At 45.9% G+C, this 25853-nt stretch overlaps 1 protein-coding gene across 1 annotated transcript in view; it reads right to left on the bottom strand.

The window, feature by feature from the left end:
• Nucleotides 1-25853, bottom strand: part of LOC107105641 (unconventional myosin-XVI-like) — a gene marked incomplete at its 3' end in the record, with an annotated part of 69516 nt that overhangs the window by 12857 nt on the left and 30806 nt on the right. The window contains exons 2-4 of the mRNA XM_015405640.1: nucleotides 17356-17619; nucleotides 12426-12496; nucleotides 7114-7257 (exon numbers count right to left, since the gene is read on the bottom strand). Of these exons, the coding sequence (XP_015261126.1) occupies nucleotides 7114-7257; nucleotides 12426-12496; nucleotides 17356-17619 (479 nt within the window). The remainder of the gene's footprint in view (nucleotides 1-7113; nucleotides 7258-12425; nucleotides 12497-17355; nucleotides 17620-25853) is intronic.

Here is a 25853-nt window from a genome sequence, read left to right as displayed (position 1 = left end):
GGCCTTGCAGGTCCACCACCGGGCCCCTCATGGGGCTCAGCAGTGGAGCTGCAAGGCCGGCGCCGGCGGCCGGGACCGTTGGGGGCGGGGTGTGTGGCCTTATGACACACTTCCGGTGATGTCAGGGGGTGTGCCCTTATGACACACTTCCGGTGATGCCAGGGGGTGTGGCATATGCTAATGACTTATGCTAATGAGTTCCCCTAGCTCTTTTTCTACAAAACGACCCCTGGTAAAGACCATAAAAACATGAGGCAATTCCTAGAGCATCACTAAGGAGGCCATTTTCTTGCCATTTGTTTCTCCCACTCATCACTTCTTGAGGGCGGGGGATCAGGGCTTTATCTACTGTACGCAAGGGAAATGGCGAGGCTAAGTGAGTCTACTTCTGCACCCACATGTGGCACACACACAGCAGTACAGAAAGAAACCCTAGGCAGGGAACTGATAGGTCAGATTCTGGCAATTCTGATGTAAGGCCATTTTGCACAAAACAGGAGCACTTGGCAGTTGGCACATACTGGCTGTAAAGCATTTTGCTAACACTGGTCTTCAGAACTCAGACAGGTGCCTCAGCTCAGGAAAAGAGGAGGAGGAGGAGGAGGAGGAGGTGGAGGAGGAGGAGATGGAGATTGGATTTATACCCCGCCCTTCACTTGGAGTCTCAGAGTGACTTACAAACTCCCATCCTTCCCCATCCCCACAACAGACACCCTGTGAGGTTGGTGGGGCTGAGAGAGCTCTTTCCAGAACTGTCCTTGAGACGACAGCTCTGACAGAACTATGGCTTGCCCAAGGTCGTTCAGCAGTTGCAAGTGGAGGAGTGGGGGAATCAAACCCGGTTCTCCCAGATTAGAGTCTGCGCACTTAACCACTACACCAAACTGGCTCTCCAAAACAAATACCCAGCAAGAATCTTCACTTCTTTGCTCCATCTGATGGCACAAGGACAATGTCTGCAAGGATGGGAGTGGGGGAAGTCTCATGCCTCAAAGACAGACTTCTGTAAATGTCTCCTACACATTTCCTGTCTTCCCTGAGAAAGGCAAGACATGCATTTTGACTAAACAATCATTTCTTCCTTAACAGCTACTAGTAGCATCTTCCACATGGCAGTGCACAGTTCACATTGTGCATTGTACGGAGTCTGTATTGAGGACTATTAGCTACACACTGCCACATAAGCTCTCATCATGCACTGGCAAAGAGAGAACAGGGAACACAAATGTAATGCATTCAGTAGCTGCCACTGAATGCATAACTGTATGTGAACAACATAATTGAAATGCTATGTTAAGCTTCGTCCTGGGCTAGGATCCTAATACATTTATTTATTTATTTATTTATTATTTAGATTTTTATCCCGCCCTCCCCGTAGGCTCCAATCACATTGCTAGCCCAGGAAGAACCTAACCAATCACTTCTCAGGAAGCTCCCTGAGCGGGAACGTTCGTGATTGGTCCTTATGTATGCAACCTTATTGGTTGGTAATTGCACAGTAGGCGTGGCTACATTAGCCGGGAGAGTTTAAAAGCAGGACAGCTGCAATGTAAAAGCTGTTCTGGCTATCAGATGTTGATCCGTGCTGGAGTTGTGTTCGAGTTGATGAATAAAGCTGAATCTTTGCTGAATCACTCTCCGACTACTTTGTTAAGCGAGCCACTTAACAACAAACATCCCTGTTTGTAAATACCATGCCCTCCACTGCCTTCCCTCTTAAGCCTCCACAAAGAAAATGGCTGAAGACTTACTTATTTTTAAAGATCAAGATGGGCATCGATGTTAGTCTGTCTGTAGCAGATTAGAGAAGAGCAGGAGTCCAGTTGCACCTTCAAGACTAACAACATTTGTGCCAGGGCAGGAGTTTTCGTGAGTGACTGCTCACTTCTTCAGATACCTTTTAAAACTCTCACCATATCTTCTTCCCATACCTTACATGCAGTTCATTAACCAGACCAGCCATGCCCCATTGGCAACCAGGGTTCTTGTCTTTAATTCTTTCATCCATGGACCAGAACCAGGTCCCCCAGCTCTTTTTTTTCTTTCCCTGACAGTGTTCTCAGGTGGCTCTCAGACTTATAAGGGCACCTTCACACATGCTAAATAATGCAGTTTCAATCCACTTCGGCAACTGTTTGCAAGCGGATTTTGCCATTTCACACAGTAAAATCCAGTTGTAAAGTGCATTGAAAGTGTGTTAGTGTGTGCGTGTGTGAGTGCCCTTTACAGTGCAATGCTATGCTGGGTTACTCTGGTCTAAACCCATTAATTTCAGTGGCCTTAGACTGGAGTAACTGTCCTGTCCAGCGCGAGCTCTGGCTAAGCCAGCGCTTTCTAGGTGTGAGCCAACACACGACCACTGAAGAAAGCTTAAATCATCTTTATTCAACTTCACACGCATTCAGAAGATCATTTACTCACAATCGTCCAGATGGCTGGGTGGAAAGTTACATCTTGTGATCTAGGTGAGAAAGAGATGGGCTTCCCCTCTCCTTGCAGTAAGGGTTGAAGGACAAAGAAAACGGAAAAGAACAATAAAACTCCTATCCTCTGAGCTCAGGAAATTACTCTTAATGAGCCAGTCAGAGGGAAGCTTCTGGGACCCCTAACTGTGGACTCCAATTCCAAGGTGCAACAAGTCTTAAAGATACAGAGCAGTTTTACTAAACTACAGATAACGCTGACTGGGGCCAGCACAGTAACTCTTCACTGGATTGCATTGTGTGCATTAAGTACCATCAAGTCACTTGCAGTTTATGGCAATCCTACGAATTAATATCCTCCCAAATGTCTTCTCATTAACAGCCTTGCTCAGGTCTTGCAAACGGAGGGGCCCCGTGGCTTCCTTGATTGGGTCGATCCATCTCACGTTGGGTCCTCCTCCTTTCCCGCTGTCTGCCTTTGGCTTTCCTTAGGGTTCCTGTCTTGTCTTTCCCAGTGACTCTTGTCTTGGGCTAGACACATTTTACTGTTTTCGGAGTTTCTGCAGTCTTGCTCTTTGAGGGGCATGTCTACATGGGATACTTTACATCAGAGGTCCCCAAACTTATTTGGCCTACTGCCCCCTTTTCAGGAAAAAGAAATTACTCCTCGCCCCCCTGGAAATCTACCTTCACGAAGTGGACAAAAATAGGCAGTTTGTGGATCTGCATCTGCAGCCAGTCTGGTGTCGTGGTTAAGTGCACAGACTCTAATCTGGGAGAACCGGGTTTGATTCCCCACCCCTCCACTTGCAGCTGCTGGGTGACCTTTGGCAAGCCATAGTTCTGTCAGAGCTGTTCTCTCAAGGACAGTTCTCTCAGAGCTCTCTCAGCCCCACCTACCTCACAGGGTGTCTGTTGTGGGGAGGGAAAGAGAAAGGAGCTGGTAAGCGGCTCTGAGACTCCGAGTGAAGGGCGGGGTATAAATCCAATCTCTTCTTCTTCTTTCTATTCTTCTCTCTCTGGATCGTTCCAGCCCACCTAGATTGTTCCAGCGCCCCCCAGGGGATGGTATTGCCCACTTTGGGAACCAGCGCTTTACATCTATACACGTAGCTTCTTGTTCATTCTTACAGGGCCTCGTTGATCGCCGTCGTGAGCCCCTGTTAAGCATTTAAAAAACCACCTGCTGCTGATCTGCAAGCTCATTTTCGCAGTTGTGCTTTTTCTCTCCTCTCCTGTCACTGCGGATCCATCTTTCTGACAGCCCTTTGTGACAAGCGGCCCTTACTGTGTTTGAAAAACTGGATCGTTTCTGTGCACTCTTCCATTAATTAGAGGCTCGTTAGAGGCTTTTCTTTGTGTTATCAGGGCAATCATGGCCTCCTACTGTATTCCACAATTAGACATTTTTCCGCAGAGCTTTTATAGCTCTTGAGCCAAAATGGAACAATGTAGAGCAGATTGATTCGTACGATGGCCTCTTGATGCGATGCTCGGTTTTAAAAACATCACAATTATAGTCCTGACAGCAATTGTAATGAACAGGCCTTTAGTCCAGGTTGGAAATGCCTCAGGGCAACTGCAGAACACTGGGATATTTGCAATCTGATTTTGCCTCCCGTTTGATTCACAACGTTATCTGTATCATAATTGTGAACATGCACCAAGGGTTCTGCGGAAGTCTTTAAACATTCTGAAGAGTTTTTGGTAATTTCCCTGCTTGTTGCTTCAGTTAGGCACAACAATCATTCTTCAGTCCAGTCATATTTACACTACCATGCAAATGATAGACCACTTGCCATCAGTGCTCCCTCCAAGCTGTGGAGTCTTGTGAGCAGAAATCCTACTTTGTGAGCAACTGGCATTAAAGGTGTGAGCGAGCGGTTTGGCTGCTGCATCAATTAGTCTGCTCTGGAGCCATCCCTTCCTGAGCTAAGACAAAAATGTGTGAGCCGGAGGCTAAAAAACTGTGAGCTGGCTCACACTAACTCAGCTTAGAGGGAACACTGCTTGCCATTGTCTTATGTTAAATCTATATGGCTCTGGTAATGTGAGAGCCAGTTTGGTGTAGAGGTTAAGAGCGCAAGCTTTAATCTGGGAGAACCCGGTTTGATTCCCCACTCCTCCACACGCAGCTGCTGGCGTGACCTTGGGTCAGTCACAAGTTCTTTCAGAGCTGTTCTCTCAAGGGCAGTTCCTAAAAGAGCTCTCTCAGCCCCACCTACCTCACAGGGTGTCTGTTGTGGGGAGGGGAAGGGAAAGGAGATAGTAAGCCACTCTGGGATTCCTTCAGGTGGTGAAGGGTGGGGTATAAATCCAATCTCTTCCTCCTCCTTTGAATAAAAACCTAGCTGAATCTGCTCTCTCCTCCTTGAGTCCAATGGGTGCTGTCCGCCTTCCACACAGGGATGCCAGCCTCCAGGTGGGGCTGGAGTTCTCCTGAAATCACACCTGATCTCCAGACCTTAGAGCTCAGTTCCCCTGAAGGAAAGGGCAGCGTTGGAGGGCGGACCCTATGGCATCACATCCCTGCCCAAACTCTACCCTCCCCGGACTCCGACCACAAATCTCCAGATATTTCCCTGTTATCATAATTTGCCCTGTTCTCTCAAGGGCAGCCCTCAAAAGAGCTCTCTCAGCCCCACCCACCTCACAGGGTGTCTTTTGTGGGGAGGGGGAGGGAAAAGAGATTGTAAGCCGCTTTGAGACTCCTTTGGGTAGTGAAGGGCAGGGTATAAACCCAATCTCTTCTCCTCTTCTTCTTCATATTCAAATGTAAGATCTATAAAATGTAGGGGACTCCTATGATGCAACTTAAATATATACGATGAGAGGATTATGACAAAGTTGGCCGACAGATTTGTTTGCTACGATGTTCCCGGGAGGCATCCTCTTCTCAGATCTGCAGTGAGGCTCCGACAGTGGGAGAAATCACCGTGGCACGTCTCGACTCTGAGGGAGATGTCATGCAGACGGCCTGGCCTTCCAGGAGTGATTTGTGTGTCAGGCCAGCACACAGTAGCGATTTCCAGTGTGGAATTTACTTTTATCCGTGATAAGCATTTATATAGCATAAGCAGGTCCTCCAAATGGCTTCCCTGTAGTACCTCAGCAACGCCCACAATCTCCTCAAGTACAACAAAATGATCTTCACTGTACAGATAGGATTGGAGGGGGGTGGGGGTGTAGGGTTGCCAGCTCCTGGTAGGGTCGGCAGGTCCCTCCCAGCAGCTGGCGGGGAATTCGTTTCTACCATAGAGTTTTGCCCAAAAAACCAGAGCATCCCCCCCGACGTGCATACATCATTTCCGAGTCACATGGAAATCTAGGCTTGCCAAGTCCCCCCGGGGGGAGGGGAAACCTCCGCCCCAGAGGCCTGTTCCCCGCCGCCACCGGATTGGGCCCCGGGGGGAACTCTGCCCCAACATGCATGTCACCACGAAGTGACGTGACGACGCCAGGCACGCTGGGGGCGGGGCCACGGTAATCCGAGGGAAAATTCGATGGTCGTGGCCCCGCCCCCAGCATGCCCGGCATCATCACGTCACTTCCTGGTGACGTGGATGCAGCGTGTGCGTACTGCACGTGCGCGTGCTCCGTGATCGGCCCGGGAGTCCCCCGCTGCGGAGGAAGGTAACACTTGGCAACCCTATTGAAATCATGTGGGCACATTGCTAAAATGTCGGGTGTCCCTCTCTCTCTTTTTTGCAATAAGCCCCCCCACCAGCCAGCTAATCGGCAGTGGGGAGGTGGAGCCTGGGAGCGTAAGACCCCCGCCCCCACCTGGGGATCGGGTATCCCTAGTTCCTGGTTGGGAAATCCTTAGAGATTTGAGAGCAGAGCCTGGGGAAGGCAGAGTTTGGGGGAAGGGAGGGAACCTCATGGGCTGTATAAAGCCATAGAATCCATCCTCCAAAGCAGCCATTTTCTCCAGGAGGACTGATCTCTGTAGTCTGGATACCAGCTGTAAATCTGGGAAACCTCCAGGCCCGCTCGGAGGTTGGCAACCTTACGTGGGGGCTGAACCTCGTCTACAGGTTCAAATACAGCCAGCTTTGGCTGGGAAGGCGGGGTAGAAATTAGAAAAATAAATAAATAAAATAAATTCTATTAAGTATGACACTTAACTCGGAGGAACAGTTCAACAAGTGATTTCAGCTTTATTCAGTGAGAACAGCATAAAGGCTCAGCCTTGTAAGGACTAGACCAGCTAGACAAATTCCATAGGCAAAAACGGCAACTTATATACAATTCTGGCTGGGATAGCCACACCTACAATGTTTACAACATCCAATCACATTAGGTACATTACATCCAATCATAATCAAGAGTTAACGTCCAATCCAAACCATTCCCTCCAGAATGCACACCACTGGTCAGTATTTACAATCCGCATAATGAGTGAAGCTAGATTATGCTTTACCATTATGTCTCTCAAGACATAATAAATACAGTGACTTCCTAAGTCTGCCTTGCATGTCAGCAAGAAAGACAGGTATAAATATAGTAAATAATTAATAAATAAATAAAATTCAGTCAAGTTGTTCAGAGGTACACCGTAGCATGGCATGAAAGCAAAGCAACATGGTTTCTGAATTCCTCCATTGCTATGCTTACAATGATTCAAGGCCAATGGACCACTTTATCCAAAATTGCCCATCCCCAGCGTCCATTTTTATATGTTACTTACCAACAACAAGAGGAGAACAATGTCAGGGTTATCACACGCACAAGCTACATGCAGCGGTGTCCAAAAGTCCTCATCCTGATGATTGACATTAACTCCTCTCTCAATTAGTATTTCTGCGACAAATCCATTGTCGTAACGGGCACACTGTGAAAAAGAGGGAAGATACGCTGAAAGCATAGCCTGACCGAACGTATCCATGACCGATTCTGCATTCATTCTACCTATGTAATAATGTTAGGGTTGCCACCCTCAAGGCAGGGACTGGAGATCTCCAACAACTGATCTCCAGATACAGGAATCTGTTTCCCTGGAGAAAATGACAAATTTAGAAGGAGGACTGTATAGCATTCTACTAGGGTTGCCAGGGCTTTGATGCAGCGGGAGGCTCCTGTCTCCTCGCCAGGACTCTTCTGTCCCAGTAGTGACATCATCACACTAGAGCCATAGTATGGTCACCATAGAGTTTCCCCCCTGAATGCTAGAGCATCACTGTGCAACACCTCCAGCGTGATGACATCACTAGCGGTGACATCATTGTGCTGTTCGGGGGTGGGGCCTCCGAAATCGGGGGATCCCCTGGCCCCACTGGGGGGATGGCAACCCTACATTATACCATGCTGAGGTCCCTCCCATCACCAAACTCTGCTCTCCCCAGATTCCCCCCCCAAAATCTCCAGGAATTTCCCAACCAGAGCTGGCAACCCTATGAGCTCCGGTCAGCATACATGGTTCGTCCTGTGAATAAACAACCTAAAATCCTATGCAGAAAATATATCAGATGTGCAAAAAAAGTGAAAACAATAGTTCTGTTTAAAAAGAGTAGAAGAAGAAGAGAAGAGATTGGATTTATACCCCGCCCTTCACTACCCAAAGGTGTCTCAGAGCGGTTTACAAACTCCTTTCCTTTCCCCTCCCCACAACAGACACCCTTAGGGCTGCCAAGTCCCCCCGGGGGGTGGGGAAACCCCCACCCCAGAAACCCGTTCCCCGCCGCCGCCGGATCGGGCTCTGGGGGGAACCCCACTCCAGCGTGCGCGTCGCCAGGAAGTGACGTTATGATGCCGGGCATGCTGGATGGTCATGGCCCCACCCCCAGCGTGCCCAGCGTCATAATGTCACTTCCTGGTGACATACATGTGGTGCGCGCGGGGACGGGAGTCTCCCACTCCCGACGATTTTCGACTTGGCAACCCTAGACACCCTGTAAGGTAGAGGTGGGGCTGAGAGAGCTCTTGACAGAAACTGCTCTTTTTCAAGAACAGCTCTTATCAGAACTATGGCTTGCCCAAGGTCATCCAGCAGGTACAAGTGGAGGAGTGGGGAATCAAACCTGGTTCTCCCAGATTAGAGTCCGTGCACTTAACCACGACACCAAACTGGTGTAGATATGAATATGAATAAGGGTTTTGGGGAGTTTCCCCAAACTGACTCCCATTTCATGTTTCGTGTAACGAGACCCTGATTAAAGTTATGAGGTAAACATAAGGTGATTTTATCTCTAGAATGGAAACAAGGCTGTGAAAGAAGTAGGCCTCTGAGCAGCCTGACAAGCAGTGGAGCGTTACTGTTACCAGGGAAACGGTTCCCTCTCTGAGGTTTCTCAGTGAGTCCACCTTATCTTTGAATGGGTCAGTAGAATTCAAATAGGTCACTCCTGATTGGTTACCTTTACCACTAGTCAGTTATGAACAATATATCCATTCTCACCAGTCTTTAGATAAAAAAGCTAGGATCCAGAGACACAGCAAGCTTTAACTGGCTGAAGGGTTTTGTTGGAAAGAGTAAATGGCAGCAGAAGAAGACCTGTTTGAAGACAAGAAACCTGTGGTCTGGCAATAGGACTGAGAAGAAGATGGGAGACTGCAGAAACAGGAACCTGAGAGGGTTGTCTAAGGAAACGGGGGGTCTTCCAGGAGCAGTGTCTTGGTGTCCTACTTCCAGTGTCCTCAGCCCTGACCGGGAAGACATCACCAACTTCAGAAGTAATACCATTGTCTTCAGTTCTCAGAGGAACCGCCTGACCAGAAAGACTTCCAAGCAAATGAAGGAGAGCTCAGTAAATGCTAACTTTGAATGGAGGATGGAATAAGGGGAACTGGCTATTTGAATGTAATTAGGGGAAAGAATTAGCACAAGGATTGCCGTCTTCCATAGATTCAGCAAATTAATTAAATGTTTTTAAAAGTGCACAGACACTTGGAAGGACCACCTCCTCCTATAACATCCCACCAGTCAAGACATTCTTCCTAAGCCCTACTCTGTATCCCCACACGCAGAGATAAGGCAGGTGGTTGTCAGAGACAGGGCTTTTTCAGTGGTAGCACCAAGCCTTCAGAGTGTCTTCCCCTAAAGTCTTGGCCAGCACCTCTCTTTTAGCTGCCAGGCCAAAATATTACTTTTTACTCACGTTTCTGTTTGAGGGAGTTCCATCTTTTTTAGCTGCCTTTATTTTCTAATTGTAGCCAGAGGACGATTTTATTGCTGGGGAAAAGATCAACAACCTCAGATATGCAGACGATACCACTCTCATGGCAGAAAATGAAGAGGACCTAAAGAGCTTCTTGCTCAGGGTAAAAAAGGAGAGCGCAAAAGTGGGCTTGAAGCTCAACATCAAAAAAACTAAGATCATGGCATCCGGCCCCATCACTCCTTGGCAAATAGAAGGGGAAGTCGTGGAAGTAGTGACAGACTTCACGTTCCTGGGATCCCAGATCACCGCAGACTGTGACAGCAGTCATGAAATTAAAAGACGCCTGCTCCTTGGGAGGAAAGCAATGGCTAACCTAAACAGCATGATAAAAAGTAGAGACATCACCCTGCCAAAAAAAGTCCGCATGGTCAAAGCAATGGTATTCCCAGTAGTCATGTATGGCTGCGAGAGTTGGACTATAAGGAAGGCCGAGCGCCAAAGAATAGATTCTTTTGAACTATGGTGCTGGAGAAGACTCTTGAGAGTCCCTTGGACTGCAAGAAGATCAAATCAGTCAATCCTAAAAGTAATCAACCCTGACTGTTCCCTGGAAGGCCAGATAATGAAACTGAAGCGCAAATACTTTGGCCACCAAATGAGAAGGGAGCACTCACTGGAGAAGACCCTGATGCTGGGAAAGATTGAAGGTCAAAGAAGATGGGGATGGCAAAGGATGAGATGGTTAGACAGTGTCATAGATGCAACGAACATGAAATTGAGCAAACTTCAGAGGACGGCGGAAAACAGGAGGGCCTGGCATGAACTGGTCCATGGGGTCGCGAAGAGTCGGACTCGACTGTGTGATTGAACAACAACAACAAAAAATGTAGGTGGCTGGATGTCTTTATGCTTTTATGCTCTGACTTGTTTTTTAAAGACTTCCTTTAATATTGACAGTGTTGCTGTTGTTGATTATTTTATTGTACTGCTTTTACTTTGTGAGCTGCCCTGAATGGCCTAGAAATTTGCTAAATAAGTAATTACAGATGTCCAGTTCTTTTAATAATCAATTTTTAATATACATTTTTCTACTTTGGTTCTTGTTACCTCTTGGATTTCTGTCCTTTGCCTAGTAAACAGCAAGCTCCTAGGGTAGAAAAATAGTAACCCTATTCACATGTTACATGAAAACACATACAGCCTGCAAATACATGTAGGAATGCCAGCCTTCAGGTGGGACCTGGAGATCGCCCGGAATTATAAACTCATCTCCAGACTACAGAGATCAGTTCCCCTGGAGAAGATGGGTGCTTTGAAAGGTAGACTCTTTGGCTTTGCACTGCACTGAGGTCCCTGTCCTCCCCAGGCTCCACCCCCAAATCTCCAGGAGTTTCCCAACCTGGAGCTGGCAACCCCACCCCCACCAATGGGTAGGGGGACCTGGCAACCCTAACTATACACTTGTTTGTAAGGAAGTAACAGCGTTCCGTGCGCCTTGGTGTTTAGTCATGCCGGCCACATGACCACGGAGACGTCTTCGGACAGTGCTGGCTCTTCGGCTTTGAAACGGAGATGAGCACCGCAACCCTAGAGTCAGATTCGACTGGCTATCGAGCAAGGGAACCTTTACCTTGTAAGGAAGAGCCAACATGTTTTTACTTTACAAATGAAACTGGGGGGATACATGTATATATTGTGGGGTTTCAGTCACACATCCAGCTGTTCATGTACTGAATGTAACATGAGAATGAATATGTATATAAAGACAAATCAAGTACCCTGGTACATGGATTGTATGCGTGTTCATTGTGCCTTGTGAACATGACTAGTGTGTCTTCTCTTTAAGGATAAACGGTGGCCACTGAATACGATATTAAGTAATAAAAATAATTAAAAAGTAATTTATAAAATACAAAAATCCCACCCTTGACATTAGTTGGCAATAAGGTGTGATGTTACAAATAGATCAAAGTGTGCAGCCGTGTTGGTCTGAAGCAATAGAACACAGTTAGGGTCCAACACAGTTAGACCAACAAAGTTTTATTCAAGTTTTATTCAAGGTGTGAGCTTTCGTGTGGGATATTACATCATTACATTACTTTGTGGGATATTACATCATTGCCACCCCTAAAGTTGGGGACCCTGATTGGGTGGAAAGGCAGTATAAAAATGTTTTGAAGAAATAAATAGTTGGTGTCAGAGTTGGTGGGATAATCCATAGCAACTTCCTTCCTCTGTTCTGTATGAACAAAAAGCTTTGTCAGGTTAGGCTGAGAAGGTGCAACTGGTCCAAGTTCACCCACCAAATTTCATGGCTGCCTGGTGACTTGAGCTTGGGAGCCTTAGTCAGACACTCAGTCTAAAGTCAATCATAAAAAGTCAAAGAGGACCTGACTGCAAAGAGGAAACCAGCAATCAAAGCCCCCCTTCCCTTTCCAAGGAACAAGCCCTGACTAATTAAGTGCTAATTCAGATATTGCCATCATTCCACGAATGAATGAACAGGAAGGAAGTAAAGTGGCAGAAATTGAGAAGCAGAATGTATTGTAAAAGAAAAGGGCAAGGAAGGAAATTAAATGGGCCATAGCCCAGGGGAAACCTCCAAAGTGCTTTATCAGTCCACACAGGAAAGAAAGAAAGAAAGAAAGAAAGAAAGAAAGAAAGAAAGAAAGAAAGAAAGAAAGAAAGAAAGAAAGAAAGAAAGAAAGAAAGAAAGAAAGAAAGAAAGAAAGAAATCATACCTATGAAGACTCGGTCACAACCTACTTAAGTGCATAATCAATAGGATCCTGTGTCTGTTTTGGTATTCAAAGCTCATGTACCTCTTTGGTGTTTATCTGTACTCCATAGACACCTGTGCACACACATACATGTCTCAGAGGCGAACATTCAATGCTCTTACCAGATGAAGTAAAGAACTTCCTGATGAATTCACTATGTGAGGATCGACACCATCTTTCAGTAACTGCAGAACTGAAATGGAAAGGGGAGGAGGGAAATAATGTGGCATGGCAGCAATTCGTTCAACCTGAAGCCTGAATTGTCCATCATTTACAATTCTGAAATTCTAGGATCAAAAAAAACAACCAACCCCTTCACTTTAAGAGAAATGTGAAGCCAGCCACTTGCTAATGACTTCAAGCTCCAAAAAGCATGGAAACTGCCAGTTAAACTTTACTTCTGTGCCATCGCAGCAGGAAACACCTAATTACCTCCCTGATTAATTTTTGCCCAACGTTGAGCTGGATCACCAAGGCAAAGTGTGGATACCGGAAGTCTAAGAACCAGACTACATATTACAATTTTGGTGAGCTGGGTTATTTATTTATTTATCGAAACATTTCTATCCCCACCTTTCCTCTTGGTTTCCTCTTGGGGTTCCCCAGACAGGACTCGTTTTTGCAGCAGCAGCACAGCAGCTGCACGGAGTGTCATTTTTAAAACTGGGAGGAGCCCAATTCTGCTCAGAGCTGCAGTGTGGGTAGAGGAGGGACTCCTGCTTCCCCCTTGTGCTGTTTTCCCTAGCCAAAATGACCCATTCGGGAGTCAGTTACTGCATAACTTTGGAGCTGTACATGTGCAGAATACTCCACATTCAACTCCAAAGTTACACAAATCACTCCCTGCCAGGGCCATTTCGATTAGGGAAAATGGCGTAGCAGGGAAGTCAGGAGTCCCCCCCCCCCCCCCCCGTGCGCGTTCACACCAAACAGAATTGGGCTCCTGCCAATTTTTAAAATAACATTTCCCCACAGCTGCTGTGTGGCTGCATGGAAAGTGAGTCGGGTCTGGAGAACCATGACCCAACTCACTAAAAAATGTGGGATGTAGATTGTCCTTGATTTGTCAGTGAGTACAACCAATGCGGCCATACTGTGGGTGGGAACCAATAACCCATGAATGGAAGGAATTTATAGAACCTGATTTCTGCCTTTTGTCCCTTATTTACTGCCCCACCACCCAAATTGTCCCTTATTTGCAGCCCCACCCCCCAAATATCACTCCAGGAAAGTGATAACCAACAAAGGAAAAATTACCCAACAAGGTGTCACAAACGGATAAACTGTGTACTATAAAGAATTACAAAGCCTGGGTAGCAGAAACAAACCTGATGGATTGGAAAATAAGTGAACTCCATTTTAACTTCCAGATAATTGCTTAGGCCATTGTTATGATTGATAGAGCTAACATGGTGAAGTAACGATTTCTTCAGCAAATTAATCTGAACACCCATCTCCAATAGCTGGGGAATCCTTCAAAGTTTATATCATGTCAGCTTATGGTTGCCAGCCTCCAGGTGGGGCCTGGATATCTCCCAGAATTGCAACTGATATCTAGACTACACCGATCAATTCTCCTGGAGAAATGGGCTGCTTTGGTGGGTGGACTCTATGACATTATACCCCACAGAGGTTTCCTTCCAAACCCTGCCTTCTCCAAGCTCCACCCCCCAAATATCCAGGAATTTCTGAACCCAGAATTGCCAGCCCTATGTCAGCCATATCAAAATTTTCTGCCAGGAGCAGAGAAACATATATTACAATAGTTTACTTCCTTCAAGCATCTCACAAGGAGAGTGTAGCCTCTGAGACAATACATTCAGGACACAAAGGCTTGAGGAGAACAAAAACTTAAAAACACACTTAAAAAAAAAAGATAATTCTTTTGACAAGAGAGGAAAAAATATTGAAAATAAAGCTGAATACTATTTTGATAGGGTAATGTTTTGTTAATACATTAATAGAATATTGGAAATGCGTAGGTGTTTGAAATCAAAACTATGACTGCCTACAAGAAAGAATAAAATAACTAAGTAAGAACAAGAAAGAAGCATGGTAAACAAAAGAAAGAGACAAAGGCTGGAAAGAGAATGACTGAAAGAAAGAGTAGAAGAGGTACAGAATGGAACCCAAAAGAACAATTTAAAACTGAGGATTATTCCAGACAAAATGAACTTATTCTAAAGAATCACAAAGCTATTTACATCCTGGGACACTTGCTAACTAAAGAGTTTGCAAGTTTAATTGAAAAAATTAAGGACTCGACTAAGTGTCTCCATTCAACATCACTGGACGATCGTTAAAACGAGGAGCAGAGCAATTAGTTCAACTTTCAGACGTATCCCGGTTGGAATCCACTTTTTACTGACTCCCCCTAGTTTATTTTTATTGAAAGTAATAATGGGGGTATTTAAAATATCATTCCTGAACATTAATAGAATTAATACAACTAATGCAAGAAGGAAGTATCTAAGAGAACTTTCAAAGGAGGGAGAGGGTATCTCTTTCCTTCAAGAGACCTATTTTAAAAATTGGGGAGGGGGGGAAGCATTTAGATTAACTGACTCCTGTGAAAGTCTACAGAACATCACATTAGATTAAAAAGTAAATAGTTCTATTCTATTCTATTCTATTCTATTCTATTCTATTCTATTCTATTCTATTCTATTCTATTCTATTGTAAGGCATATGTAGTGGCCCCCATAGTCTGCCTGAGGAGGTCAGGAAGCTCCCCCGCTTCTGTCATTCCACAAATTATATGCAACAGGAGGTCGTTTTTACAAAAGTAGTAAGGTTATATTATAACAAAATGGTTCAAGAAGGTCCTTTCATAGCCCTGACCTGGATAGCCCAGGCAAGCCCAATCTCCTCAGATCTCGGAAGCTAAACCGGGTCGGATCTGGCAAGTACTTGGGTGGGAGACCTCCTTGAAATACCAGGAGTCGGGAGGTGGGGGCAGGCCTAATTCAGCCACCTCTCTGAATATCCTCCAGGCCCCCAATAGGAGGTCAGTCACCAGAGGTCGCCATGACTTCCAGGTGTGCACACATACACATTCACATATTTTTTTTTTAAACAAAAGAAGGCACTTTTATAAAGACAGGAAAGTTGTGAACTATAGCACACTGTGGCTGTGATCACACACACTTTCAATCCACTTTCCAACTGGATTTTTACCGTGTGAACTGGCAAAGTCCAATTCAAAAGTGCACTGAAAGTGGATCGAAAGTGAATCATTGAGTGTGTGTGATCGCAGCCTGTGTATATCATGTATTCTCAGTCTGCTATATTATTATCCTACTCTCAGTTCCTGTTTTTTTAATACTTGTGTAATACCATTTTTGGACCGCTTAACATATCGTGCCTAATATTTTACGCCTTGCTTCAGATTGCTGCGCTCCTGTTGCATCGCTTGTCAGATGTCTCATCCTGTCGATTGCATTGATCCGTACGGCATAATCCTCCTTGAATCTCAAGGGGAAAACGTGGACCATAAACAAAGTAAATAGCTAAAATAAAAGTCAGGAGTGGTGGTTACGGTCAGAAATAATGTATTTGCAACCCAGAATATATTCAGAGAAGAAGTGGAGAACTACATTACTGTCACACGCATTTAGATGCTCAAGATTTTATTTCATTATGTACTTATGTTCCACATCTGAAACAAGTGAATGTTAACAGAGGTAGATGCTTCTCAGCCCTGACCTGAATAGCACCATGCTAGCTCAGGGGTGTCAAACTCATTTGTTATGAGGGCCGGATCTGACATAAATGAGACCTTGTTGGGCCGGGCCATGTGTGTCATAAAATGTAATGCCAGGTAGCGGAGATATAAACTTTATAAAGGACACAGACAAACAGAATTAAAGGTTTTTTAAACATTAAATAAAAACATGCTTAAAACACTAGCACTCTTGCAATATTTTGTTTATTTAACAGTGTCTGAAGTGTAAACATACACACCTAAAACATTTCGATAACTCTATATAGCTCAATGAACTACACCTGACTTAAGCCTTATACCCTTTGTTATGGTCCCTAGTATCCTACTATTAAGATATGGGTATTGTGTAATATCATTAAGATATAAGTACAAGGTATGGGTATTGTGTAATGTCATTAAGATATAAGTGCTCAGACCCTAAAATAAAGGCAAACTAAAGTAAGAAAAAGCAACTCATAAATGAAGCCATTTGGCATAGCCGACATGTGCTTGAAGGCATTAATTTTTATGCTTCCTGGTTTCTTCTGTATATTTGACTTATCTTTGAATTTAAAAAAATTAACTTAAAAACAAACTAACAAACAAAACAGTGTCTGATAACTGACACCTCCTGCTCTGAATTATTGCATCAAAATGTCTGTGCTGTTGCAATCTTGAGTATGCTGTTCGGGTGTGTATCTGTAAGCTGCAAACCTACGATGATGCAGCAGCAGCAGAACTGGAAGAAGAAGCAGAAGACAGCCAGTTCCACTGTGGGCCTGACAGAAGCCCCTCTGGGGGCCTGATCCGGCCCCCAAGCCGCATGTTTGACACCCCTGTGCTAGCTCAATCTTATCCATTCTCAGAGGCTAAGCAGGGTCAGCCTTGGTTAGTGTTTGGATGGGGGACCTCCAAGGAATACCACAATTGTGATGCGGAGCCAGGCAGTGGCAAACCACCTCTGAATGTCTTGTGCCTTGAAAACCCCACCAGGGGTCGCCATAAGTCAGCTGTGACTTGATGGCAAAAAAACCAACAACAAATCCCATGCATCCGGGAGTATTCATATTGTTTAGCTGTTCCCTACTTAGGCATGAATAAAACACAGCTGTACTTTACCACATCAGAGAATACTTGCAAGAGGTGTTCTGTAAGTTGACTGATCATTACCGGTGCCATCCTAAACAGAGTTACACTCTTTTTAAGCCCACTGACTTCAGTTGACTTAGAAAGGATGCAATTTAGTTTAGGACTGCGCTGTAATACTGCAAATTCATTATATGGATTAGATTAAAGACGTTGTTACGTGGTATAACACAGACGACTGTTGCTCAATGTGTCCACATTACCGTCTTTATCGTCGTGGCATACAACGGCATCCTGTATCATGTCCGAGGGGCTGAAATGAACTTTGTGCTTCCTCCTGCGTTTCGACTTCTTGGCGTAGCCTTCCTGCTTCAGGAACGCCTTTTCCCATTCATAGTACGCTTTTATTTGATCACACCGCATCCGCTTCACCAACCGCTGCCGCTGGCCGAGAGGGAGGGATTCCAGCAAGCACTGGTCAATTTCCATGTCATGGGATCGAAAAACGTTACATAGCTGGAAACAGCCTGGAAAGACAGGGAAGATCGAAGAGCTCGTTGTGTTAGTGGTACACAGATTTCAGATGTTTCAGGAACACCTCACAAATCCTTTTGTGGTTTATACTTAACGGTGTGCAAGTACTGGGTGATCTCGCCGTATGCACAAAAACATTAAAAAATAGTTTCATGCGGTTCTGTATCAGAGGCACGCGGCACCGTTTCTGAAATGCGCTCTGCGATTTCTTTACATAATTCGTAAATGGAAAGAAGAGGAGGGTTATACACTGAAGACCCAGACAGAAGCATGCCTCTTGCTCTCACGCATTTTATTTCTGCATTGCCTCTTACCTAGTGAGAATAGCGCCAAAACATGCCATGTTCATCATAACATGTTCATTAGTGGTGTGGTGGTTAAGAACAGAGTGGACTCTAATCTGGAGAACCAGGTTTGATTCTGCACTCCTCCACATGAGGCCTGCTGGGTGACCTTGGGCCAGTCACGGTTCCCTCAGAAACCTCTCAGCCCCACCTATCTCACAAGAGCCAGTTTGGTGTAGTGGTTAAGTGCGTGGACTCTAATCTGGGAGAACCAGGTTTGATTCCCCACTCCTCCACTTGCAGCTGCTGGATGACCTTGGGCAAGCCATAGTTCTGTCAGAGCTGTCCTTGAAAGAGCAGTCCTTGAAAGAGCTCTCTCAACCCTGCCTACCTCACAGGGTGTCTGTTGTGGGGTGGGGAAGGGAAAGGAGTTTGTAAGCCATTCTGCAGGGTGTAAATCCAATCTCTTTTTCTTCTTCTTGTGGGCAGAGGAAGGAAATTGTAAGCCGATTTGAGACTGCCTAAGGTCAAAAAAAGCGGGATATTAAAAACAACTCTTCTGCTAATAGAAACGACAAAATCATACCCGATTCAGCATGGCATGGCCGTTTCCACAATATTTAGCTACCCGCTGTGGAATCACGTAATGACAAGAATGTTAAGTCTTGGGAACAGATTAAAAGTAGACTCTCCCTAGCTTCAGTGAATCAAAACAATTGCCCTTTGACCCATTGTTTCATGTGCTCTTAATGTTCTCAGCGGGAAATTATTTTGACTCGCATGAAAACACACGAAGCTGCTTTATACTGAATCAGACCACCGGTCCATCAAGGTCAGTACTGGTCTACTCAGACTCCAGGGCTTCAAGTAGAAGCTTTCAGCATCACCCAGTACCTGATCCTTTTCATTGGAGATGCCAGGGATTGAACTCAGGACCTTCCGTGTGCAAACCAGAGGCTCTTCCACTGACCCACAACCCTTCCTCTGCCACTATCCTGGCCTTGAGAGCCTTCATTTATAAATGAGCTTCAGGAATCCTCGTTTCAGCACACTAATTTTCCCCGGGGCAGCATTCCATAGTTGCACAGTCCAGTATTACATCTCCTCAGGGGTCATTTCGTAGAAAAAGAGGTGCAGGAGCTCATTAGCATAACTCATTAGCATAACTTATTTGCATGTGCCACACCCCCTGACATCACCGGAAGTGTGTCAGAAGGCAACACCCACCACTCAGGCTCCACTGGACTGTTTTGGATTGCTAGCTACTGGGGGGGGGGGAACGTGCGCCTGCCCCCTGGGCTCCTTACTGCCGGAGCTCCGCTCCTGTGCGCTCCTGCAGGAAATGACCCCTGCATCTCCTGCTATAATAGGCAGGCTCATTGGTCAAACACAGCTTTTTGTACCAGATCCCAGTTCTTCCTAGTCGCAGGCCTGTAGCTACAGTGGGGTACTTAGGGACCCTGCCCCCTAATTAAAAGCCCTGCGCACCCCCCCCCCAATTAATTTGTATGTTTCCCAAAGGCTTATGGGGATGCTTTTGAAAGACTCACCATGACCTAGGTGATGTACAACAGGACTGGGCTAGCAAAAAGGGGGATGGTTGGTGAAGTGCTGAAGGTACTACTCTTGAGTGCCCTTCTAAGCTTTCTTGCTCTGTGGAATTTTTGCTCACAAGACTCCACAGCTTAGAGTGAGCAAAGGCCAGAAACATAATGAGATTCCAATTAGATAGGTTACTCACATGCTGCTGTAGCTGTCAATGTGTTTGGCACATTTAATCAGCTTCAGCTAATATGGCAACTGCAGCCGGTCTTCAAAAAGCATGACCTGGGCTCAGTGATCCATACTCCGGTGGCATTCAAGTTAGGATACTGTCATTCACATGGGGGCTGCCTTTGAAAAAGGTCTGGAGACTTCAGTTGGTCCAAAAATGCAGCATCAAGCACTACTGTTGGGGGCTGGATATGGGGATTGCATGTGATGAAAGATTGTTACTGGCTGCTTATCAGTTTCAAAGCACAATTCAAAATGCCGCTACTTACTTTTAAGGAGGAGGAGGAGGAGATTGGGTTTATACCCCGCCCTTCACTCGGAGTCTCAGAGTGGCTTACAAACTCCTTTCCCTCCCCCTCCCTACAACAGACACCCTGTGAGGTAGGTGGGGCTGAGAGAGGTCTGACAGAACTGTCCTTGAGAGAACAGCTCTGACAGAACTATGGCTTGCCCAAGATCATCCAGCAGCTGCGAGTGGAGGAGTGGGGAATCAAACCTGGTTCTCCCAGATCTGAGTCTGTACACTTAACCGCTACACCAAACTGGTGTACTAGGGAACGGGAAGAGATGCCTTCCCCAGTACTGTCCAGCCCGCCTATTAAAATACCATTCTCAAGCCCTGCAAGGGTGAAGCAGTTTGTAACCTGAGATGGGGATTTTCAGTGGTGAATTTCACACCCCTTCCCTTTGGAATGCCCTCTCCTTGGAGGCTTGTGTTGCATCTCAAAGGGACAGGTGGTGGCAGTCACCTAGTGAATGTGTGGGCTACTGTTTCAGAGACAAACAGTAGCCAAACGGCTTCAGGGAGGCTGTGGAAGTAGGGTCCTCTGGCTTTCCCTGAGGGGAGGCAGATCTCCTGCTATATGGGAGACTGCCACATAACAGGCCACTGGGGAGGAAATTAATGGCGTTCCTTAGCAGAACAAATGTAGAGTCGAGTGGCACCTTTAAGGCCAACAAAGGTTAATTCAAGGTATGAGCTTGTGTGTGCGTGCACACCTTCTCAAATACATTGGAATGGAAGGTAGAGTTCAACCTTATAGACAGAGGCTGAACCTCAAACTAACATGTAACATGATGAAGATGTTTTAAGATAGGTAAAGGTAAAGGTTCCCTTGCTCGAAAGCCAGTCGAATCCGACTCTAGAGTTGTGGTGCTCATCTCCATTTCAAAGCTGAAGGCTGGAACTAGAGACGGGCACTCACTCCGTCATGCGGCACACTCGGTCTCGAACTGCTGAACTACCGACCTTCCACAGCCTGCAGTTCAGCGTCTTAACCACTTGAGCCACCGCAGCTCCTTTTTAAGTTTTAAGATACTCAGTGACAAAACTAAATAACAGGCAAAGGTTATAAGGTCAACAGTTGTTTTGATTTAATTAAGGGGAAAAGGACCACAAAGCAACAAATATGAGCCTGCCTGTGCGGCAAGGTGGGATATAAATAAATAATAAGATAGGGTATAAATGTTTAAAGGCATCTTTTCTAATTGTGGGAAGTAAACTGAGACTCCCCATTCTTCTCCTCTCAGGCATGGAGGTAACGTAACAGCCTTTCTTTCTTTCTTTTTTGAGTGTTGCGCCAATCGGTGTTCCCTCTCAGCTGAGTTAGTGTGAGCTAGTTCACAGTTTTTTAGCCTCCGGCTCACACGTTTTTGTCTTAGCTCAGGAAGGATGGCTCCAGAGCAAACTAATTTATGCAGTAGCCAAATCTCTTGCTCACAACTTTAATGCCAGTAGCTCACAAAGGAGATTTTTTGCTCACAGGACTCCACAGCTTAGAGGGAGCATTGGGGCCAATGCAAGACAACATCACTTTCAGCAAAAAAAAGACAGCTGGCAACCCTTCTTTCCCCTGCTCTTTCCCCTTGGATCCCTGTGGCGAGCTGTATCTTTCTGGCCTCCAGTCACCCGGAGTTAGAGCATGTCCTTGTGGCCTCTGGTAATGGGACTCTGACATAAAGACATTTTGCACAAAGCAGAGCGCTTCCCGCCACCAGTCACACAGACCAAAAACACACAGACCAAAACCCCCATACAAATCCATCTTGCGCTCCAAAATGACCTGGGATCTGAAAGCAAGAATGCTTCAATCGCCCCTCTGCTCCGACCGTAATTTGTTTGCAGATCACGAGCGGGGCCTTCGAACAGATTATCAGTTTTTTTAAAATGCCGGAGATCGAATCAGAAATCTCCTGCAGACGCGTGTTCTCACACTGTTCGCCCATCCCCGTGTTATGTGTTAAAAACAAAAATTGGTTTAAAGAAAATGTTGTTTCAGTCCTGCCTTGGGGGAGAGCAGCTACACGGCTTCTGTCTCTGTTCTAGCCATGCCCATTTGCCTGGCAAACTCCATACGCACAGGGCCTGGGTCCCAAAGACTTGGCCATGGCTTTCCTTCTCCCCCATCTGGTTCCCCAACATGCCCAAAAGGGAAAAATCTCAACTTCCAAAATATGTGATGCCGTCTCCCACATTATGCACTCTCATAAATGAAGCCCCATGTGTGCGTCCTTGGCAGTGGCTTTTCAGCTCAACGTTGAGTTCAAGAGCCGTGTCCAGGCAGAAATTTAACAGCTGAACATATGGAGCTGCCTTATAGTGAATCAGACCGTCGGTCCTTCAAGGTCAGTATCGTCTATTCAGACTGGCGGCAGCTCTCCAGGGTTTCAGGCGGAAGTCTTTCACATCACCTACTTCCTGATCCTTTGAACTAGAGGTGCCATGGATTGAACCTGGGACTGTCTGCATGCGGAGCACACAGAATCATAGAATTGGAAGGGACCTCCAGGGTCATCTAGTCCAACCCGCTGCACAATGCAGGAAATTTGCAAATACCTCCCCCTCCACACCTGTAGTGACCGCTGTTCCACGCCCATGTTCTAGGGGTTGCCAGGTCCCTCAGCAGAGTAGATGGGGGATGGGGGTGAAACTACTGGGAGGGAAGGAAGAACAAGCAGGAACAATGTGCCTAGCTTAGCTCAGGAAGGAGGGCTCCAGAGCAGACTAAGTTATGCAGTAGCCAAATGCCTGGCTCACAGCTTTAATGCCAGTAGCTCACAAAGTAGAATTTTTACTCACAAAACTCCACAGCTTAGAGGGAGCATTGGCCAGGTCCCTCAGCAGAGTGGATGGGGGATGGGGGTGAAACTACTGGGAGGGAAGGAAGAACAAGCAGGAAATAAATGCAATGTGCACATTGGGGGCGATGCTCTGGTTTGCGGGCAAACTCTATGGTAGAATTAGCTTCAAACCATAGAGTTTCTTCCCAAAAGCCAGAGTACCACACACACACACCCTGTCACCAATGTGCCTATATAACTTCTGGGCGATGTAGGCACGTCACGTTTACTTTTGGTTTCTTGCCGGGTTTTTTTGGGGGTGTGTGTGTTAAGTTTGGTGTAGTGGTTAAGTGCACAGACTCTAATCTGGGAGAACCAGGTTTGATTCCCCACTCCTCCACTTGCAGCTGCTGGATGACCTTAGGCAATCCATAGTTCTGTCAGAGCTGTTCTTGAAAGGGCAATTTCTGTCATAGCTCTCTCAGCTCCACCTACCTCACAGGGTATCCTGTTGAGTTGAGGGAAAGGGAAAGGAGAATGGAAGCCGCTCTGAGACTCTGAGTGAAGTGAGGGGTATAAATCCAATCTCCTCCTCCTCCTCCTTCTTCTTCCATCTACTATTTAAGCTGTGATCATTTCTACTACCTAGGAATATTCCTAACCTTCCAGCTCAAAAAGAGGACATTTTCATCCATTTTTTTAAAAAGAGCCCCAAGTGGACACTCACACAAAAAAGAGGACTTGTCTTCCAAAAGGAGGACATCCGGGAACCCTAAATGGTTGTAGCAGTTCTCATCTTTGCATTCATTCATCTAGTTGTTGAAAAAAGCAAAAAAAGGCTGACTTCATTGACATCTTCTGCAACGTTCATTTATCACAAACATGTTGCCTCTTTCTAATGAAGACAACATGGAAGATATAAATAAATATTGCCGGGGCAGAAAATCACAATTTAAGGGCTATAACGTTATCTGGTAGCAGATGTCGACTGCCCAAATTTCTGCCAGAAGTCACAACGCAATGTAGGGCAGTGTCTCGGAACTGGGATAATTAAAATTAGATATTAAACCCAGGGTTAGTTTGTAAAACCAACACACCTTCTCTCAGTACAGCCTCATCAGTTTTCAAGCAAAAAGACCTTGCCCGAGGCAAAACCTGCTAATAGAAGTTTTCTGAAATTCGTAAGGTAAAAGTGTGCAAGCTCAACTGTAGAGCTACCTCTCCTGCCAAAGCATCATTATTCCCAATTATCATCACTGTGTACATTTTCAGTAGCGAAGTTTTGCTGCTATGCTGCCTGATATAAAATATTAAAAGTGAATTACTACAATTTGCAGATTAATAAGGCAATTGTCCACAAAACAGGCAAGGCCCACGAAATAGCTCTACTAAAGTTACAAGATGCCCTGTTCGACAAACGAATGATTGATATTTCTCATCTTCCTCTGCTTCCAGTTTTGAAAGAAGCAATGAAAAGATTAGATTGGATTTGCTTTGTTAGTTTTTTACACAATGATGTTTGTTTCATAGAATGTTTGCTACTGGGAATTATTGAAGCATTGGTCTCTTATTTGATAAAGCTTAAGTGAAATGGGAGATTGTAGAATCATAGAATCAAAAAGTTGGAAGGGACCTCCAGGGTCATCCTGCATAATGCAGGAAATTCACAAATACCTCCCACTCCACACCCACAGTGACCGCTGCTCCACACCCAGAAGATGACAAAAAAAAACCCCTCCAGGATTGCTTCCTGACCCCAAAGTGGCGATCAGCATTTCCCTGGGTGTGTAAGAAAGGGCCACAAGAACTAAGCACTGAGGCAACCCTTCCTGCCCTCCCTCTCATGATCTGCCTAAATTCACAGAATCTGCGTTGCTGTCAGATGGCCACTGAGCCTCTGTCTGAATGCAGATTCTGTGAAGGAGAAAACACACAACCGAGACTGGCCTTTTCTTGGATACTGCCACTGGATCATATACGGTGGTTACAGAGACAGTCTTGGTATATCCAGCATCCTGTTATGCATTTTGGCTTTTCTATTATGGTCTTCAGAGGTTCCTACCTTTTAAAGTACCTGAGCCTGCCTTGGCAGGGAGGGCGGGATACAAATCAAATCAAATGAAATTAATCAATCAATAAAAATAAAGTATCAACTTTAAAAGGGTCCCGGTCACACGGAGAATTTGCCACGCGAAAGGCACGGTTGTCAGGCGGATTTTCGGGGTGCAATCACACCCAACATCTTGGTAGCGTAGCACACCCGTGGCCAACCCGTGGCATCCTGCCGAAGATGCGGAGTTAAAAAGTACCAAGGAAAGTGCACTAGTATCTGGAAAACGCGCGGCACAGGCGCTAGTATCCTGTGGCATCCGGTGCCCGTCCACGTCCCGTCACGAACTGGATGTTTTTCGTAAGCCCATGCGCACAAACCCAAAACTGAAAGCAGCGCTGCTCTGCGGCCCTGCGCATGCGCACAAAGCGAAACGCTTGTGTGATTGCGCCGCCCCGCTTCTTTGCCACACTGCAGCATCGCTGTGTGATCGCCGGCTAACAGCCCAAGCACGGAGACTCGGGGGACCGTGTGATTGGGCTACCGCGCTTTATTTTGCTCCTGGGCGAACAGCCATGCCTCCTCCCCGTGTTATCTGGCCCGTGTGACTGGGGCCAAGATTTTCTTATTTTGCAATAAGCAATTTGTTTATGATTGTAATAATAAGTAAAACACGGGAAACTGATTTATTTTCGTTCTTCATTGTAATTATATACAGATTTGGAAGCTAAGCAGAGTCAGCCTTGGTTAGTCCTTGGCTAGGAGACCACCAAAGAAATCCAGGGTCCCTACAGAGGCAAGCAATTGCAAACTACCTCTGTATGTCTCTCTCCTTGAAAACCCTACAGGGTCGCCATAATTTGGCTGCAACTCAAGGGCACGCCTGCCACTAGAGAAATTTACTTTCATCTTCAAGAAGAGCTGCCTCACTGCTCTTGCTCCGATTATAGTGATTGTTCTTCTTAACAACTTGGCATGGCTGCGGGAGCTGAAGTGGATAGGTCAATATTCCATCCCTGCAGGGGTCGTTTCGTAGAAAAAGAGCTAGGGGAACTCATTA

The sequence above is a fragment of the Gekko japonicus genome, unplaced genomic scaffold (assembly GCF_001447785.1).
Source record: "Gekko japonicus isolate JY-2015 unplaced genomic scaffold, Gekko_japonicus_V1.1 scaffold3947, whole genome shotgun sequence".
Taxonomy (NCBI): Eukaryota; Metazoa; Chordata; class Lepidosauria; order Squamata; family Gekkonidae; genus Gekko; species Gekko japonicus.
Note: the sequence above shows the minus strand (reverse complement) of the source record. Positions and strands in the feature narration are given on the sequence as shown.